A 20,256-nucleotide genomic window follows, 5' to 3' on the forward strand; every position below is an offset into this window, starting at 1 on the left:
CACTGATAGAGGTATTTAAAAGTGGGAACAAACTATACATGCGTCCCCCCCCCCCCCCTTCCTGCCCCCCAAACACACAAGTGTGTGCAAAATTTGAGGTCAATAAGTGCCCAAATGACGACTTAATATGGGCAGTTTCCAACAGAAAACACTCTATGCTTTTGGGACTTAGTTGACACATGGAGTTAGTTGACACACAGGAGTCTAAATTATAATGAATATTGTCAGTGAACCTGGAATGCTAGTTAACAAGTAACACACAAAGTGGAAAGGTAAAATAAACAATCACAATGAACCTCTTTTTAAGAGGCCAGCCAGTAAGAGTTCCTACAACTCTGGTCAAATATTAAATGTCCTTTGCCATGTTGCTACGGCACGTAAAGAGTAGATTGTGTTCAACAGCATTTGCTGCATCTGCCAAAACCTCAGATAGCCCAGATGACAAACACAAATTAAAATGTAAGGGGTTAAAAATTGATATTGTGTTAAAGTGATGCATCATTAGTGGTTCATTACAGTGAGAACAAAGAGGTGTAGGTTTACCATGTAACAGGTGGCGCTGGGTAAAAAGACAGTGCTCAATGTGCAGTCTAGCTAAAATTATCTCCTTGTAACGAGATGGACAAGAGGAATTTGCCTGTGCTGTAGGGGAGGGTTTAATCTCCAATAGTTTGTTACCATAGAGAGATGACCAGTGCTCATGCTAGAGTGATAAAACGTCTATGTACAGTAACGATGAGGAGACTGATTGAGGGGACAGAACTGCTAAAAGGTATGGGTAGTAAAATTGCAGCATTGGCAGCAGCATCGTCAGCCTTGTTCCCCCACGATGCGACATACCCAAGAACCCTTGTGAATGACACATGATGCCAGCATCAGTGAGCAAGTCAAGGCATTTCTGGATCTGTTGCACTACAGGGTGGTACATGGGCAATCACAATGCGTATGACAGACTTGCTTGTATTGTTTATCTGTCATATGTTTCTATTACACCCCATCAATGCTTGTATCATTGGAAGATAATTGACTGTTGAGTATAGCATCATAAGTTTGGTGTCACAAGGCAGGTAATATTCCATTGCAGTATGGTCATGAGCATGCGAGACACTGGTACATAGTGAGGTGGCACTGACAGAGATAAGCAGTGTTTGATGGTAATGTGATATGAACTATGCAAATGCGGTGGAGGAAGTGGTCTGCAGCCTTAATTTAGTAAGTCAAACTGCGGCCAAGTACTCAAGATGGCATTGTTGAAGATCTTCTCATTGGGAACTCCGTAATCAGCCAGAATGGGAAGCCCAGGCAGATTTTTGGGAACCCTTAAGAGAACGGGTATACAGAAAATGGTGAAGGAGACAAAAGAGAAGGATTCTGGGTAAATGTTTCGGGTTGAATCTAAGATTGCACGTCATTCTGGTCTATTGGGATGACACCACCACAATGGGGCATGAACATGGAATAGTTCTACAAGCGACAGAGAATATCTGCCATATGATCATTATGATCCATCCCAACAGGTCCCTCCCCATCCCAAACTGTAAGTTGACAAATGAGACATACTTGGAACAAATGAAATCTCACTCTCTGTTAGCAGAAGTTGCCCCCCCCCCCCCAGAACACTGTATTTCTGACAAACTCCTAGTAAAAATGGGGTGAATCAGAATCTGTGCAGATGACAAAAGAGGTGGAATTTTGCACTGAATGTCACAGATACAAATCATTATTGCAATAAAAAATAGTTGTAGTATTCGTTTGGCTTCTCACAGTTGAACTTGTGTGTTGCATACCACTACTGAGGAGTGATGTGTATCATTACATCGTCTTACCGAAGAATGATACTTACGAATGAAAAACATATAATAAGTTATTGTAGAGGGGAACACAAATATTTTGCACATCTGTTATTCTATTTTCGTGTGGAGAATCATGCCAAGGGATGACATGTGTCTTCAAGATGGTATGGGCTTTGGAAAACTCTGAGAGGTTAAGCCAAGTGCAAATTTGGAGTCCAGGACAGTCTGCATAGCATCAAGTACGTGAATTAAGATGGCATTATTATGAAAAGAATACGCTGCTACTCACCCTTTACCGGAGATGTTGAGTCACAGATAGTCACAAAAAAAAGGCACTGGTAGAATGAGCCATAGTCTTTTTACCTTTCTCCTTTTCCACTGCATCCCTGCCCCACACGCACCCTCCATCTGAACTCCCAACTGCACGTAGCTGCCCTGCCTTTCCTCCACCTTGTCCCTGTATGCTCCCACTCTCCGCCTTGTCCCTGTATGCTCAAAGAAGTGACAGTTTACCATCACCCAACCTTACACTGCAATCCCTCCCCTTCCCTGCCCCAGCCTCCTCCTTACCCCCACTACCCAGATTGCTTCTCCCATCATCCAATGCTGCTCACAGTCTGGCATCATCAGCCAGAAACTGTGGTCACGTGTGTGTGTGTTTTTTGTCCAAACCAATGAAGGTCTTTTTGGCCAAAAGCTTACTTGTTTGACAGTCTTTTTGTTGCATCTATCTGTGACACAGCATTTCTGCTAAATGTTGTAGCAATCTGTTGTTGTCGTTGTTGTTGTTGTTGTTATCTTCAGTCCTGAGACTGGTTTGATGCAGCTCTCCATGCTACTCTATCCTGTGCAAGGTTCTTCATCTCCCAGTACCTACTGCAACCTACATCCTTCTGAATCTGCTTAGTGTATTCATCTCTTGGTCTCCCTCTATGATTTTTACCCTCCACGCTGCCCTCCAATACTAAATTGGTGATCCCTTGATGCCTCAGAACATGTCCTACCAACCGATCCCTTCTTCTAGTCAAGTTGCGCCACAAATTTCTCTTCTCCCCAATCCTATTCAATACCTCCTCATTACTTATGTGATCTACCCATCTAATCTTCAGCATTCTTCTGTAGCACCACATTTCGAAAGCTTCTATTCTCTTCATGTCCAAACTATTTATCGTCCATGTTTCACTTCCATACATGGCTACACTCCATACAAATACTTTCAGAAACGACTTCCTGACACTTAAATCTATACTCGATGTTAACAAATTTCTCTTCTTCAGAAACGCTTTCCTTGCCATTGCCAATCTACATTTTATATCCTCTCTACTTCGACCATCATCAGTTATTTTGCTCCCCAAATAGCAAAACTCCTTTACTACTTTAAGTGTCTCATTTCCTAATCTAATTCCCTCAGCATCACCTTACTAAATCCGACTACATTCCATTAACCTCGTTTTGCTTTTGTTGATGTTCATCTTATACCCTCCTCTCAAGACACTGTCTATTTTGTTCAACTGCTCTTCCAAGTCCTTTGCTGTCTCTGACAGAATTACAATGTCATCGGCAATCCTCAAAGTTTTTGTTTCTTCTCCATGGATTTTAATACCTACTCCGAATTTTTCTTTTGTTTCCTTCACTGCTTGCTCAATATACAGATTTAATAACATCGGGGAGAGGCTACAACCCGGTCTCACTCCCTTCCCAACCACTGCTTCCCTTTCACACCCCTCAACTCTTATAAATGCCATCTGGTTTCTGTACAAATTGTAAACAGCCTTTCGCTCCCTGTATTTTACCCCTACCACCTTCAGAATTTGAAAGATAGTATTCCAGTCGACATTGTCAAAAGCTTTCTCTAAGTCTACAAATGCTAGAAACGTAGGTTTGCCTTTCCTTAATCTAGCTTCTAAGATAAGTCGTAAGGTCAGTATTGCCACACGTGTTCCAATATTTCTACGGAATCCAAACTGATCTTCCCCGAGGTCGGCTTCTACTAGTTTTTCCATTCGTCTGTAAAGAATTCGCGTTAGTATTTTGCAGCCATGACTTATTAAACTGATAGTTCGGTAATTTTCACATCTGTCAACACCTGCTTTCTTTGGGATTGGAATTATTATATTCTTCTTGAAGTCTGAGGGTATTTCGCCTGTTTCATACATCTTGCTCACCAGATGGTAGAGTTTTGTCAGGACTGGCTCTCCCAAGGCTGTCAGTAGTTCTAATGGAATGTTGTCTACTCTTGGGGCCTTGTTTTGACTCAGGTCTTTCAGTGCTCTGTCAAACTCTTGATGCAGTATCATATCTCCAATTTCATCTTCATCTACATCCTCTTCCATTTCTATAATATTGTCCTCAAGTACATCGCCGTTGTATAGACCCTCTATATACTCCTTCCATCTTTCTGCTTTTCCTACTTTGCTTAGAACTGGGTTTCCATCTGAGCTCTTGATATTCATACAAGTGGTTCTCTTTCTCCAAAGGTCTCTTTAATTTTTTTGTAGGCAGTATCTATCTTACCCCTGGTGAGACAAGCCTCTACATCCTTACATTTGTCCTCTAGTCATCCCTGCTTAGCCATTTTGCACTTCCTGTCGATCTCATTTTTGAGACATTTGTATTCCCTTTTGCCTGCTTCATTTACTGCATTTTTATATTTTTTTCCTTTCATCAATTAAGTTCAGTATTTCTTCTGTTACCCAAGGATTTCTAGCAGCCCTCGTCTTTTTACCTACTTTATCCTCTGCTGACTTCACTACTTCATCCCTCAAAGCTACCCATTCTTCTTCTACTGTATTTCTTTCCCCCATTCCTGTCAATTGTTCCCTTATGCTCTCCTTGAAACTCTGTATAACCTCTGGTTCTTTCAGTTTATCCAGGTCCCATCTCTTTAAATTCCCACCTTTTTGCAGTTTCTTCAGTTTTAATCTACAGTTCATAACCAATAGATTGTGGTCAGAGTCCATATCTGCCCCTGGAAATGTCTCACAATTTAAAACCTGTTTCCTAAATCTCTGTCTTACCATTATATAATATATCTGAAACCTGTCAGTATCTCCAGGCTTCTTCCATGTATACAACCTTCTTTTATGATTCTTGAACCAAGTGTTAGCTATGATTAAGTTGTGCTCTGTGCAAAATTCTACCAGGCGGCTTCCTCTTTCATTTCTTCCCCCCAATCCATATTCACCTAATGTTTCCTTCTCTCCCTTTTCCTACTACCGAATTCCAGTCACCCATGACTATTAAATTTTCGTCTCCCTTCACTATCTGAATAATTTCTTTTATTTCATCATACATTTCTTCAATTTCTTCATCATCTGCAGAACTAGTTGGCATATAAACTTGTACTACTGTGTTAGGTGTGGGTTTCGTGTCTATCTTGGCCACAATAATGCGTTCACTATGCTATTTGTAGTAGCTTACCTGCATTCCTATTTTTTTACTCATTATTAAACCTACTCCTGCCTTACCCCTATTTGATTTTGTATTTATAACCCTGTATTCACCTGACCAAAAGTCTTGTTCCTCCTGCCACCGAACTTCACTAATTCCCACTATATCTAACTTTAACCTATCCATTTCCCTTTTTTAATTTTCTAACCTACCTGCCTGATTAAGGGATCTGACATTCCACACTCCGATCCGTAGAATGCCAGTTTTCTTTCTCCTGATAACGACGTCCTCTTGAGTAGTCCCCGCCCGGAGATCCGAATCGGGGACTATTTAACCTCTGGAATATTTTACCCAAGAGGACGCCATCATCATTTAATCATACAGTAAAGCTGCATGCCCTCGGGAAAAATTACGGCCGTAGTTTCCCCTTGCTTTCAGCCATTCGCAGTACCAGCACAGCAAGGCCGTTTTGGTAAGTGTTATAAGGCTAGATCAGTCAATCATCCAGACTGTTGCCCCTGCAACTACTGAAAAGGCTGCTGCCCCTCTTCAGGAACCATACGTTTGTCTGGCCTCTCAACAGATACCCCTCCGTTGTGGTTGCACCTGTTGTTGTTGTTGTTGTGGTCTTCAGTCCTGAGACTGGTTTGATGCAGCTCTCCATGCTACTCTATCCTGTGCAAGCTTCTTCATCTCCCAGTACCTACTGCAACCTACATCCTTCTGAATCTGCTTAGTGTATTCATTTCTTGGTCTCCCCCTACGATTTTTACCCTCCACGCTGCCCTCCAATACTAAATTGGTGATCCCTTGATGCCTCAGAACATGTCCTACCAACCGATCCCTTCTTCTGGTCAAGTTGTGCCACAAACTCCTCTTCTCCCCTATCCTATTCAGTACCTCCTCATTAGTTATGTGATCTACCCGTCTAATCTTCAACATTCTTCTGTAGCACCACATTTCGAAAGCTTCTATTCTCTTCTTGTTCAAACTATTTACCGTCCATGTTTCACTTCCATACATGGCTACACTCCATACAAATACTTTCAGAAATGACTTCCTGACACTTAAATCTATACTCGATGTTAACAAATTTCTCTTCTTCAGAAACACTTTCCTTCCCATTGCCAGTCTACATTTTATATCCTCTCTACTTCGACCATCATCAGTTATTTTGCTCCCCAAATAGCAAAACTCCTTTACTACTTTAAGTGTCTCATTTCCTAATCTAATTTCCTCAGCATCACCTTACTAAATCCGACTACATTCCATTAACCTCGTTTTGCTTTTGTTGATGTTCATCTTATACCCTCCTCTCAAGACACTGTCTATTTTGTTCAACTGCTCTTCCAAGTCCTTTGCTGTCTCTGACAGAATTACAATGTCATCGGCAATCCTCAAAGTTTTTGTTTCTTCTCCATGGATTTTAATACCTACTCCGAATTTTTCTTTTGTTTCCTTCACTGCTTGCTCAATATACAGATTTAATAACATCGGGGAGAGGCTACAACCCTGTCTTACTCCCTTCCCAACCACTGCTTCCCTTTCATGTCCCTCAACTGTTATAACTGCCATCTGGTTTCTGTACAAATTGTAAATAGCCTTTCACTCCCTGTATTTTACCCCTGCCACCTTCAGAATTTGAAAGAGAGTATTCCAGTCAACATTGTCAAAAGCTTTCTCCAAGTCTACAAATACTAGAAACGTAGGTTTGCCTTTCCTTAATCTTTCTTCTAAGATAAGTCGTAAGGTCAGTGTTGCTTCACGTGTTCCAGTATTTCTACGGAATCCAAACTGATCTTCCCCAAGGTCGGCTTCTCCTACAGTACAGCTATCTGTATCGCTGAGGCACGCAAGCTTCGCCACCAACGGCAAGGTCCATGGTTCACGGGGAGGAGTAGCAATCTATCCTGTTCATAATACTGCCATTATTCTATCTTGGCTTTGCCACTGTTTGAATTAAGGTTAAGTCATAAGTTAGTACACATAATTTTGAGAAATGATTTAAAATTTTATACATACATGATGTATATTGTTCAACAGCTTAAGGTATTAGATTATGAACAGAAAGCGTAATGGGAGCTTGTTTTCATTTGAGTGGAAAAATCAGTAAACAGACTTTTGCCTATTGGGTCAATGAGAATCATTATTAAACTCAAAAAACACATCTCCATTCAAAAAGTGTAACACTGTGGTGTGCTATTTGCAGTTTTACCATCATAATCTCATAGTTTGTTAGGACTGAAATGATACTGTGACAGATACTGCTGAACATTATAGCCATATGCTCAAGACTTCTTCAGTTTCTCAACTGCCAGATTACATCTACTCTACTTCAAAATGTTTCTTTACAAAAGGATGATACAACCCTAAACAGTGCATTCTTGTCAATGGATCTCATTACCAATTTTCCAGGAGTAGCCATTTGACATTTTTGTGACATCATAGCCCTTGACCACTTTTGTTTGTGGGGATACCTCAAATCACATGTCAGCAGTCACACGCCAAACTTCTACTACTGCTATGCCATCTAACGTGGCGCAGGTAATGTGAATACTCTACCCTATATTAAAATAAGTTAGGGTACACAATAAATGACTGTAGGAAGGAAGGAGGTAAGATTTGGGATTAATATCCCGTTAACAATGAGGTCATGAGAGATTTAGCATAAGCTCAGACTGGGGAAGGAAACAGGCCATGTCCTTTTCACAGGAACCATTCCAGCATTTGCCTTAAATGATTTAGGGAAAATACAAAACCTACATCTGGGTGCTCAGACAGGGTTCTGAATGACTGTCCTCCACAATGTGTATCCAGTGTCTCCCCACTTCGTCAACTTGCTACAAATATGTCCGTAACAATATGATGAGGAGTTAACAGAAACCACAGATGTACAGAACTACCTAAATAAGAGGATTAAAATCTTACTCAAAGCAGATATGAGCAGTTTCTGGATTGGAAAATTTAATATTACCTCAAGATAAGACATGAAACAAAGTAAAATTGACTAGTTATGTACATTCACACAGAAAATTGCACACACATCAGGAATATAATCAAAAGAATTTATCCAGAACTTCAGCAGTATCTAAACAATCATGGCAAAGGTCTCCATCATTTGCATTAAGATAGAACACACTGCAATTAAAAGTATTTAAAACCTACTTACTTTGACCCTGGTTTATGAGTATGCCCTGCAGTGTCAAGGCCCAACAAGTGCAGAAAGAAAATAATTTTATCACTGTGAAGTTTCTTTAATAGTTCCGGATTGTTTTGTGCTGATTTTATAAAATTAGAAACTTTATTAAACACCCATGTGTCCAAATGGATAGTGCTCTCCTTTCCTGAGAAGTCTTCAAGTTCTGAGCCATACATGTCCATGAAAACATGGTCACCACTAGCACCTGCAATTACAATACAGCCAATGTTAAGTCTCATGACAACTACAGTCTAGGCCAACAATTCTCCAATGTAAGCTGTATATAATAAACAAAATCATACATGCCTAACATCATACAACTGTTTTAACAACTATTGTAAACCTACAGTCAATTTTTTTATATTGCTGTAGTACAAACAGTAATATACTTTAAAAATAAGAATTGTATCAAGTTTTAATATTTTAATTTGTTTTGCAGACATCATTATTTCATGAATTTCATTTTAGAGTTTCACAGATCATGTGGGTTTTCATGAAATGTGCTTTGGGAACACAAGAAAGTAATACATGTAACACAAGACAGCAATTTCGCGTAACTGTGCAACACAACAGCAGGAAGACAATGAACTAGGTGAATTGTGCTATTCACAGAAATTATCTTTACTTCTCAGTGAGCACAAGAGTTCTCAAAGCAATATTCATTGTTACTCTTTTGCTGTCTGTTCACAAATAATCTTTTTATTTTACTACACTTATTCCCACAGCATCAAACTTTACCCTAGTCAACTTTGTCTTGCTTATGACTTCATCCGTCACATTTTTCTGCTTCACAGAACACAAAAATGTGAGATGGAAAAGTCAGTGATTTCATGGCAGTAAGGGAGAGAAAGCAGCAAATAACTCACAACAGAGATAATTCTTTTAGTTAAAGCATGACAGTGAATGCATCTGCAGTATGAGGACAATGTAGTCAGCTGAGACAATGCAGGAAAGCATGTACATATGTTTGTGTATTTTCAAATTTGTGTATGTATGTATTCACTGCTCAACACCTCAACTACACTGTCGGAAATAAAAAATGAAACACCCTCAAGGACTGTGTACAGTGACACCAGGGTATAATATATGCATACTGAGGGGTTTTACTGTTAGTGATTAATTTGTCATGCTGATCAGCTATTAGACAACACTCACTGACTGTTACTGTGCACCCTCTGTTTGGACTCTATAGGCAGTAACTCAATTAAGTTTAGAGATGAACTGTGTTTGCAAGATGCATTCTAGGGTACAACCATGCCCCACTGAAGAGTATGTATTCCTTTCAAACAGGGTCAGTTATTTGAAGAGGGTTGCATTGTGGGCCTGTGGGAAGGTGGATTAACTTATTGGAAAAATGGACACACTGTATCGGTGGCATGCCACTACTTTCAACAGTGGTCTGTGAAATGATCCCGCACCTGTAGATCAGTTTCTGGACATCCACATAACACAGATATGTGTCAAAACTGATGCATTGTGAGAGCAGCAATTACCGACTGGACATTATCCAGGAATGAAGTCCAGTAACACATTGCACCAGCTGTGTAATCATAGACCATTGGGAACCATATACTTGCAGCAGGATTAAAATTATGTGTAATCTGGCCAAGCTACCACTGACAGCACAACACCATCAAGCATGGCTCCTCTGGTGTCATGAAAGAGTTAACTGGAGAATGGAGTGGCATGTGATGCCTTCAGTGATGGGAATAAGTTCTGTCTGTATGCAAGTGATTAAGGTACAAGTGTATGGTGTACTCATGGTGAGCTGCCTGTTACTCAGTGCATTCACTCACGACACACAGATCCCATCCCACACTTCACGGTTTGGGGGCCCAACAGTTACACAACTTGTGGTCACATTGCACAATGTGTTATCCCTGTGCTACTGGCTTTTTTCGACAGGGAGGTGACGTGCTTTGTCAGGCAGGAAAATGCACATCCACATATGGCTGCTGTAACACAACATGCTCTTCATGGTATACAACAACTGCCCTAGCTAGCAATATCACTAGATGTCTTCCCACCTGAATGCATATGGGACATGATGAAGTCAGAACTTACTACTTCTCCAGAGCCTGTAAGAACCGTTGCTGAAATGCAACAAAATTCGGAAGAGGTTTGAGACAATCCATTGCAGGATGCCATTTAGCACCTTACGATAGTTTGCATGACAGAATTCGTGTCTGCACTGCTGCCAGACGAGTTGACCTCGTCCTTGAGGGTATTGTGTTTTTTCCAGCAGTGTATATGGCAAGGAGTTACTTTAACACTTTCCATTATAGATTAATAGGATTTCAGAAATGAGTGCTTGCAAAATCCAGTTAAATATTGATGACAGAGCTGATTAAAATCAAGAAACTCACTACACCCAACCAATAAGTGTGTCCCAAAATTCTACAGCAAACAGCCTTCTATGACACACCATGCATTTCTTTCAATCAGACTAACTATCCAACTTTAAAACAGCAGTTATTTTATTTATCATATGATGACAAGAGAAAAAATACTAGACAAATATTTGCAATAAATATATAAATTTCTATACAAACCATGGAAAGTCATGGATGGAATAACAACGATATGAAAAGAACATATTGGTAGTCATCACAGAGAGGAGATATTGAGTTGCACACGGGCACAATGAAAAAGACTCCTTAAATATTAACCTTACAGAAAAAATACTTCTTTTGAAATAGAAGAAAACACAAGCACAGCTCATGCACATGAGCACTGTCACTGGGTGATGAAGCCTGACTGCAGTCATTTTCATTGTGCCTGCCTGGGTGTCAATGACTTCACTATGCAGTGAATAGCAAACCTATCCTTTTCATACTGTTATATTTCTACATAGATACACACAATATCAAGTTCACAATGTGTTGATAGCCCTAAGTCCAGGTTTGAAACCCAGTCAGAAGCTTCTGTTGACAAATTCTGAAGGTCTTCCATTGTTCCTTTGAATGATCTGAGGGAACATTCAAATGTTATATAATACACAATTTGCTTCTCTTTGTCACAGTCACACTGATGAATGGAATTCCATCCCCATTGCTGTAGCAATATTCTAGGTCTGTCCGCATCTGTTCTGATTCGATTCATCATGCAACAGTATCATTGAGGGAGTTGCTCCCAGGCAGTTTTAATTACTTGGTGATACATCAAGGGATTTTGCTCCTACCACTGACTGCTCCAAGCATCTTACATGTTGAAATGACTATTCTGTGGAATGATTCTTGGGTGCCACCATGGTATTCCTGATCTAAATCACTGGGCTCTGATAATGAAAATTCTGAATGTATCGGTAATTCTGGATTTTTTTTTTTTTTTATTCTTGTTCACATATTCAGTGATGACTGTGGTTTTCTTGTGAATGGTGGTAGAGTATTACAAAGAATGAGTAACCAGTGTGTGTTTGAGGGAGTGATACACCCTGTGTCATGGCTCATTCCTTGACTGTGTATTGATTATTTTAGTGTGAGCAGAGCTTAATTAGGTTGAACAGCATATTCAGTGACTGAGTATGAAATAGTTAAGGCTAATGATCTGAGGACTGTTGTCATGACCCATGTGATTTCCATTAGCTTCTGGATTTTGTTGTTCCAAGTCTTAATTTTGGCTGCCACATTCCGGAAATGGATTTTGTATGTTGGTGATCTGTCTATGGTCAAACTAGTTATTTTAGGATGTTGCAGTATTGCAGAGATGATCTCTAAATGTCATGATATATTTATAGTTCACTTGTTTGTTCTGTAGAGCTATTTTCCAACCCCACAGGGCAATCTTCTGTAAACATTTGCTTCAAGTGGGGACAGCTTTGGTACATACTAGGTACTACAACTGACAGGAAATTAATGGGATTTTGGTGCCTCACTTTTATCTATCCCTTTATGTTGTTTTCAGGTCCATCGACAGATGCTCCTTCATCTTTCAGTTTAAGACTCACAAGGAAGTAAACAGTGGAATTGTAAAACAGTCCTATTCAGTGACAGATTCCAGAAAGGCAGCCTTTGTTTCGTTATCATCTATCTTGGCACCTGTTCCATGAATAAGGAAGCAGACACAAATTTCATTCTGTTGACTGACTTCATATATGTGCACTACTTCTTGGAATTTCTTGACAGTTCTGTGAAAAGACTTTTGCTTTGAGTTTGTAAAATGCTCCTCACAAAGTCTTCCTGACAACTCTTTTCATTGCATTTCAATTATCTTTTTGAGATAATCTCATAACAATGCACTCAGCACAGTTTTATGCATGTCTTTAACCCCCTGCAGCACTCTCCGTCAATAATTGGGAAGTATGGAAACCATTCAGCACATTTCATGTTTAAGAAACAGAATGTAGACATTTATACTGAAACGTTAGAATAATACAAACAGTGACTTACATCTTCATGGGGAGAAATCACAACAGGCATTCTGCCAGATTTGATCACAGGCCCATTATTGTTTTCACTATGTGAATGAACTACCAATTTATTTGAACAGAAGGCAGAATTAGTCTTTTTTTTTTAGATGAAATGATAATTAAATGGGCACCCTAGCTGCAAACAGGTGTTGATGTACTTCATTGGGGACATGTTGAAAATGTGTGCCCCGACCGGGACTCGAACCCGGGATCTCCTGCTTACATGGCAGACGCTCTATCCATCTGAGCCACCGCGGGCACAGAGGATAGAGCGTCTGCAGGGACTTATCCCTTGCACACTCCCCGTGAGATCCACATTCCCAACATGTCCACACCACTACATTCGTAGTGCGCCTAATAGATGTTTGCCCATCATACTCATTACTCGTGGCAGATTAATCTACTAAGTCCCGTACGAGTTCGGGCATAGCGTGTGCGTTCGCACAAGAAGGTCAATGGCCGGGAAGCCATATTTTTTTTAATTATATATGATGGTAGTATCTGTTCCCGAAAGAACAGTTACCGTGGATGACCATGCAGCTTTGCTAGAAATGAAATGATAATTAAATGGGCACCCTAGCTGCAAACAGGCGTTGATGTAAGCAGGAGATCCCGGGTTCGAGTCCCGGTCGGGACACACATTTTCAACATGTCCCCAATGAAGTACATCAACGCCTGTTTGCAGCTAGGGTGCCCATTTAATTATTATTTCATTTCTAGCAAAGCTGCATGGTCATCCACGGTAACTGTTCTTTCGGGAACAGATACTACCGTCATATATAATTAAAAAAAATATGGCTTCCCAGCCATTGACCTTCTTGTGCGAACGCACACGCTATGCCCAAACTCGTACGGGACTTGGTAGATTAATCTGCCACGAGTAATGTGTATGATGGGCAAACATCTATTAGGCGCACTATGAATGTAGTGGTGTGGACATGTTGGGAATGTGTATCTCACGGGGAGCGTGCAAGGGATAAGTCCCTGCAGACGCCCTATCCTCTGTGCCCGCGGTGGCTCGGATGGATAGAGCGTCTGCCATGTAAGCAGGAGATCCCGGGTTCGAGTCCCGGTCGGGGCACACATTTTCAACATGTCCCCAATGAAGTACATCGACGCCTGTTTGCAGCTAGGGTGCCCATTTAATTATCATTTCATTTCTACCAAAGCTGCATGGTCATCCACGGTAACTGTTCTTTCGGGAACAAATACTACCGTCATATATAATTAATTTTTTTTTTTAGACAATACAAGCATTATTGCCAAGTCAATCAAATCAGCATTAACAGAGAAAATAGTAAATGATGTTTTTATTTAAGTTATTAACTGGTTTTGCAGAAATGGACAAGCTTTATACTTTGAGAAAATAAGTAAACAGAAAACCACACAACTATTCTAGTTTTGTACAGTCAAGATACCCAACCTATAATGAATGTAGTTTATCAAGAAAACTTAATAAACTGGGTAAATTCTTCAGTATGAATATTCATGAAAACTTAAATTGGAAAAACAATACAGAAGACCTGCTAAAATGTTTAGCACCAGCTATTTTTGCCATGAGAATAACTGACAACTTTGTGGACATATTTTGCATATTTTTATTCACTGATGTCCTATGAACCAATATTCTGGGATAACTCATTACTTAGGCAAAAAGTGTTCATTGCACAAAATAAATTAATTAGTATTATTTTTGGAATTCACACTACGTATTGCAGACATCTGTATTAAGTAATCTGGAATATTAACCACAGCCTCACTGTAAATTTATTCACTCATGATATTTGTTATCAATGATCTTCATGAATAATCAATCCCGCAATCGACTGAAGTGCATTTTACTGTTTGCACGAAGTTTATTGCTGAAGTTACTCTCTGTGTCTAAGTCAACCTGTGTTGTAAACAAACCTCCAACTTCTGCAGTCAGAAATAAAAAGTAATGGAGTAAAAACCCTACACACATAATAAGTGACCCTGACAATGAAGAAAAATATACAAGCATGAACAATTTATTTTGCGGACAGTTAAATATATCATCATAACAATGGAAGACACAATAAGTTACACACCATCTGTGACGCAATTCAAGGAATTTGCCTCTAAATCCAAGTTTTAGAGGTCTCTCTCTTCCTGCGATGCAAAAAGTGAACACATTCCAATGTAAAGAACTGAACGCTAATACAGTGCAATATCCTTTGTTGATTAAATGAACACAAAAAACAATAGTGAAGTACACACCACTATGCATCTGATCTTTCCGCTACTCCAGAGGATGATGTTAAGCCAGATTGGTAAATGTTGACTGTTCTTGTTCTGTTGCAAGTTGGCAGCCGCTACATTCTGAGAAGCCAAATGTTACGTCCTCACTGATAGTGAAAAATGGGTGGAACTCCGACTTCAGAGCATTTCTGCTCAAGCTACAGAGGGTTCTTGATTCACTTTGTAGGAAGTGCCAGAAATTAGTTACATGTGGTGACTTCAATATTAATTTTGTATATGATGGTGCAAGAAAATGAATGTTGGTAGATCTCCTAAATTCATATGATCTGATTAAGACTGTGTTTTTTCCAAATAGAGTGTAGGGGAACAGTAGCACAGCCAAAGACAATATTTTTATTCATTCTTCATTACTAGATGTGCATTCTGTTAGTAAAAGTATGAATGGCCTTTCAGACCATGATGCACAAATTTTAACACTAAAAGGCTTTTGTACTCAAAACGATGTCATATTTAATTACAAACTATGTAGGAAAGTTAATCCAACAGCAATAGAGAGTTTTTTAAACCTTGTCAAGGAACAAGAGTGGGAGGATGTTTATAGTGCCGGTAACATAGATGATAAATACAATGCTTTCCTTAACACTTTTCTCATGCTCTTGGAGAGTTGCTTTCCATTAGAACGTTCTAAATGGGATACTAGCAGTAACAGGCAGCCCGGGTGGCTGACCAGTGGGATAAGGATATCTTGTAGAACAAGGCAGAAATCATATCAAAATGTTAGAAGTAGTAGGAATCAAGCTACAGTAGCCCATTACAAACAGTATTGTAAGGTGCTTAAAAATGTTATTAGGAAGGCAAAGAGCCTGTGGTATGCAAATAGAATAGCTAATTCACAGGATAAAATTAAAACCATATGGTCAATTGTGAAGGAAGTGTCAGGTCAGCAGCACAAGGTCGACTATATAAAGTAAGTTCGCAGTAAAAATATTTCTGTTAGTGATAAATCAGATATATGTACAGTGTTTAACAATCATTTTCTGAGCATTGCTGGTGAATTAAATAAAAATTCAGTTTCTACGGGAAATCATATTACTTTCTTGGCAAATGCCTTTCTGTGATTGATGCCTGAAATACTCCTCTGTGATACAGACAAGAGGGAGACTGAGTCAATAATTAAATCACTGAAGACTAAGGACTCTCATGGTTATGATGGAGTGTCTAGCAGAATATTAAAGTACTGTGCCAACATGTTAGCCCTGTATTTAGCCATATTTGTAATTTTTCCTTTAGGAATGGTCAGTTTCCTGAGTGATTAAAGTACTCAGTAGTAAAGCCACTTTATAAAAAGGGAGAAAGGGATAATGTAGATAATTTTAGACCTATTTCTATGGCATCAGTGTTTGCAAAAGTTATTGAAAAGGCTGTGTATGTAAGGATATATGATCATTTTATACAACATGATTTGCTATCAAATGTACAGTTTGGCTTTAGAAGTCGTTTAACAACTGAAAATGTTATATTCTCCTTCCTCATTGAGGTACTGGATGGGCTAAACAAAAGGTTTCAAACACTTGGCATATTTTTTTGATTTAACTAAGGCATTTGATTGTGTTTATCACAAATTATTGCTCCAGATGCTGGACCATTACGGAATACGGGGAGCAGCTCACAATTGGTTCATTGCTTACATTAGCAACAGGCAGCAAAAGGTCATTATTCACAATGTTGATAACGGCTGTGATGTGGGGTCTGAGTGGAGTACTGTCAAGTGGGGGTGGGGGGTGCCCCAGGGATCTGTTCCTTATTTATATAAATGATATGCCCTCTAATATTATGGGTAACTCTAAAATATTTATGTTTGCTAATGACACTAGCTTGGTGGTAAAGGATGTTGTGTGCAACATTGGCTCAGTTTCAAATAGTGCAGTACATGATCTCAGTTCATGGCTTGTAGAAAATAAACTAATGCTAAATCACAGTAAGACTCAGTTTTTACAGTTTCTAACTCACAATTCAACAAAACCTGACATTTTAATTTCACAGAATGGGCGTATGATTAGTGAAACTGAACAGTTCAAATTTCTAGGTGTTCAAATAGCTAGTAAGCTGTCGTGGAAAGTCCATGTTCAGGATCTTGTTCAGAGACTTAATACTGCCATTTTTACTATACGACCATTATCAGAAGTGAGTGATCGTTTGACATGAAAATTAGTCTACTTTGCTTATTTTCATTTGCTTATGTTGTATGGTATTATATTTTGGGGTAACTCTACCCAATTTAAAAGGATACTTTTGGCTCAGAAACGGGCGGTTCGGGCAATAAGTGGTGTAAGTTCACGAACCTCTTGTCGACCCCTGTTCACGAGTCTGGGTATTTTGACATTGGCATATCTCTCTCTCTCTCTCTCTCTCTCTCTCTCTCTCTCTCTCTCTCTCTCTCCTGTCATTTCTTCATTTCTTGTTAACAATATTAGCTTATTCCCAAGAATAAGCAGCTTTCACTCGGTTAATACTCGGCAGAAATAACTCTTGTGCAAAAAGGTGTGCAGTATACTGCTGCATCCATTTTCAATAAGCTACCACTCGAATTAAAAAATCTTAGCAGTAATCAACATGCTTTCAAACTGAAACTGAAGAATTTCCTCATGGGTCACTCCTTCTATTCTGTCGAGGAGTTTCTTGAAAAATTAAGCTGATTCTTATTGTATTGTTGATTGCATTTACTTAAACTTATGGACTAACTTTTTTTGGGTTCATAAACATTTATTTTTATCTGTTATTACTTTTATGTTGTAATTTCATGTACTGACACGTTCCATGACCTTGGAGATTTGCTTCTCAATTTGGTTGTATGGAACTTGACATGTAAATAAATAAAATAAAAATAAAGATTAGATGACACAAGTGCACTTTAAATAAATATATTGTACTTGACTTGTAGGTGAAGAAATGCTACACTGTTGACAACTTGTGGGAGCCACGGTTAACTGTAAGCACAGCCACAACACAGGCATGTCTCTATGTGCACTGAAAGCTTACCAGCAGAGTTAGCTACCAACAGCTCAGTGCAATGTTTGGCACCAACTAGCAATGTAAAAGTACTCTCAATTAGCAGGAATCTTGAACTAGAAGATTGCATCTTAAACACTGCTCTGGTAGTCTTCATTAATTGGCAGCCTGGAGGTTCTTCACTGGTGGTGATGTTCAAAGTGCCGCTCACGGTGCCCGCAGTTATCTTCAAGGCACCAGCTCCAACACTATCAATAGGCTACAATTCTACAGTTCTTGTGATTTCTGCTGCATGGCGATGCCCTCAGAGGCACCGTCCACCAACTCAACTGTTCTTCCGCACCGTGTTTGCATTTATGGGCTCTGCCATTTATGCCCAATGAGCCACAAATTTTGTTTGCAGTCATGGAAAATATTTTTGCTCACCAATAGGTTACTGATGATCATAAACACTTTACAATAGTGGTCAGCAATTTAGACCAACGGGCACCAGCACTGGTGTCAGATATTATTAAGCACCCACCAGGTCATCAAGCTTACCCCAAGCTTTAAAAACTGAATTAATTGCTCACTGCAACATATCCCCAGACCAGAGGCTCAGGCAAATGCTTTATCAAGAAATATGTGGCAACAAAACCCCTTTGGAATTTGGTGTGCGTCGATCAATCTACGATATATGACAGATGCAATATCAGTTTTGGACATCATTCTGTTAGATACACGGCAACAGCAGCTACCGTCACAAGTGCAAGAAGTTTTGGTAGTGAATGAAGAGCAACCAATAAGCAAGCTGCTAAAAGTGGCCAACATAGTACACGCAACATTGGAGTCTGCAGAAACAGTTGCCATGACAGCAGCAGCAAATGATGAATCAGCCAAGTCCACCCAGCTGACGCTGAACTCACTGAAAGAAATGACACAGGACTGTGGCATCATTATGTCCTTCCACTCACCAAGTGATCCCAAAGTGCTTTGACGTTTACTCAACACAGTTGAGACACTGGTCAAGCAGTTCAGGTGCAGCAGCAATGGATTGGACCCAGTAAATAGTTTTGCTTCCAATAAATACAATTTCACAACCCTAAGATACCCATAACCTTGGGGCAATTTAGGTAATGGCTGCTGGTATTTTGGCTGACAAACTTTAAAATGCACAAAAGCATGAGTCTACCCAAATGACAATTGCAAGTAGAACAAAAAGCATGGCCAGCCATGGATCCAAAATAATCAATAAGTGGAATGTTGTCATGTGGTACATGACAACAAGCCAGAAGAACATTTGCGCCTGTAAGCAGTAAACAGATCGGCAGTCTCCACCTATGGCCACAAAGTATTGACTATTGATGTACACCTTGCCACCCCCTTCACATGGACATTTGTAGTTGCCGACACTGCTGAACCTATATTAGGTGACAACAGCTCTTAGACTTAATTGCCACTTCACATCCATCCATAAAGCTTTGGACAGTTGTACTTACATCATGCTCCACATAGGTGTCATTGGACTGCTGCTCCAACCACTGTACAGTGGACCCCTTCTGTATTTGTGATGAGAATACCCCACCATGGAGACTTTGCAAAACCACAGTCCCTACCGAGCAAGTCACACCACAATCTTCAGCATACACCAGGCCAATGTTGCAAGCCTCACCATGCCCGGAGACTCCTGAGGAGACCTTAACTGCAGTTACCATCCTCCTTCATCTGATAGCAGTCACAACGTCATCACAGCTTGCAGCTGAACCAATGCCATGGCAAGCAGTTCACACATGAGCTGGTCGGCAAATAATAAATTTTAAATTTCCTTACATTTCAGGTACTCTGCAGTGTACTGGAGAAGAGGCCACCAATACAACCAACAACCCACAGCCCGACACTCCCAATATTAACTCAACACTCCGAAGAATAATGGAGACAGTATTCCACGGACTCTTGACCACCGATGTAGTCATGAAGATTATGGGGTGTTTCCTGGCAGATTAAAACTGTGTGCCCGACCAAGACTCGAACTCGGGACCTTTGCCTTTCGCGGGCAAGTGCTCTACCGACTGAGCTACCGAAGCACGACTCACGGCCGGTACTCACAGCTTTACTTCTGCCAGTATCTCGTCTCCTACCTTCCAAACTTTACAGAAGCTCTCCTGCGAACCTTGCAGAACTAGCACTCCTGAAAGAAAGGATATAGCGGAGACATGGCTTAGCCACAGCCTGGGGGATGTTTCCAGAATGAGATGCGC

General features: G+C 40.0%; 1 protein-coding gene and 1 non-coding gene across 3 annotated transcripts in view; both read right to left on the bottom strand.

The window, feature by feature from the left end:
• LOC126262245 (GPI ethanolamine phosphate transferase 1) overlaps positions 1–20,256 on the bottom strand; it is a 274,209-nt gene that overhangs the window by 167,496 nt on the left and 86,457 nt on the right. For both annotated transcript variants that reach the window (XM_049958725.1, XM_049958726.1), the window contains one exon: positions 8,353–8,587. In XM_049958725.1, coding sequence (XP_049814682.1) covers positions 8,353–8,587 — 235 coding nt within the window. The remainder of the gene's footprint in view (positions 1–8,352; positions 8,588–20,256) is intronic.
• On the bottom strand, positions 12,975–13,049 carry Trnat-ugu (transfer RNA threonine (anticodon UGU)). Its single transcript has one exon. It is a non-coding gene; the product is annotated as a tRNA-Thr (tRNA).

The sequence above is a fragment of the Schistocerca nitens genome, chromosome 6 (assembly GCF_023898315.1).
Source record: "Schistocerca nitens isolate TAMUIC-IGC-003100 chromosome 6, iqSchNite1.1, whole genome shotgun sequence".
Taxonomy (NCBI): domain Eukaryota; kingdom Metazoa; phylum Arthropoda; class Insecta; order Orthoptera; family Acrididae; genus Schistocerca; species Schistocerca nitens.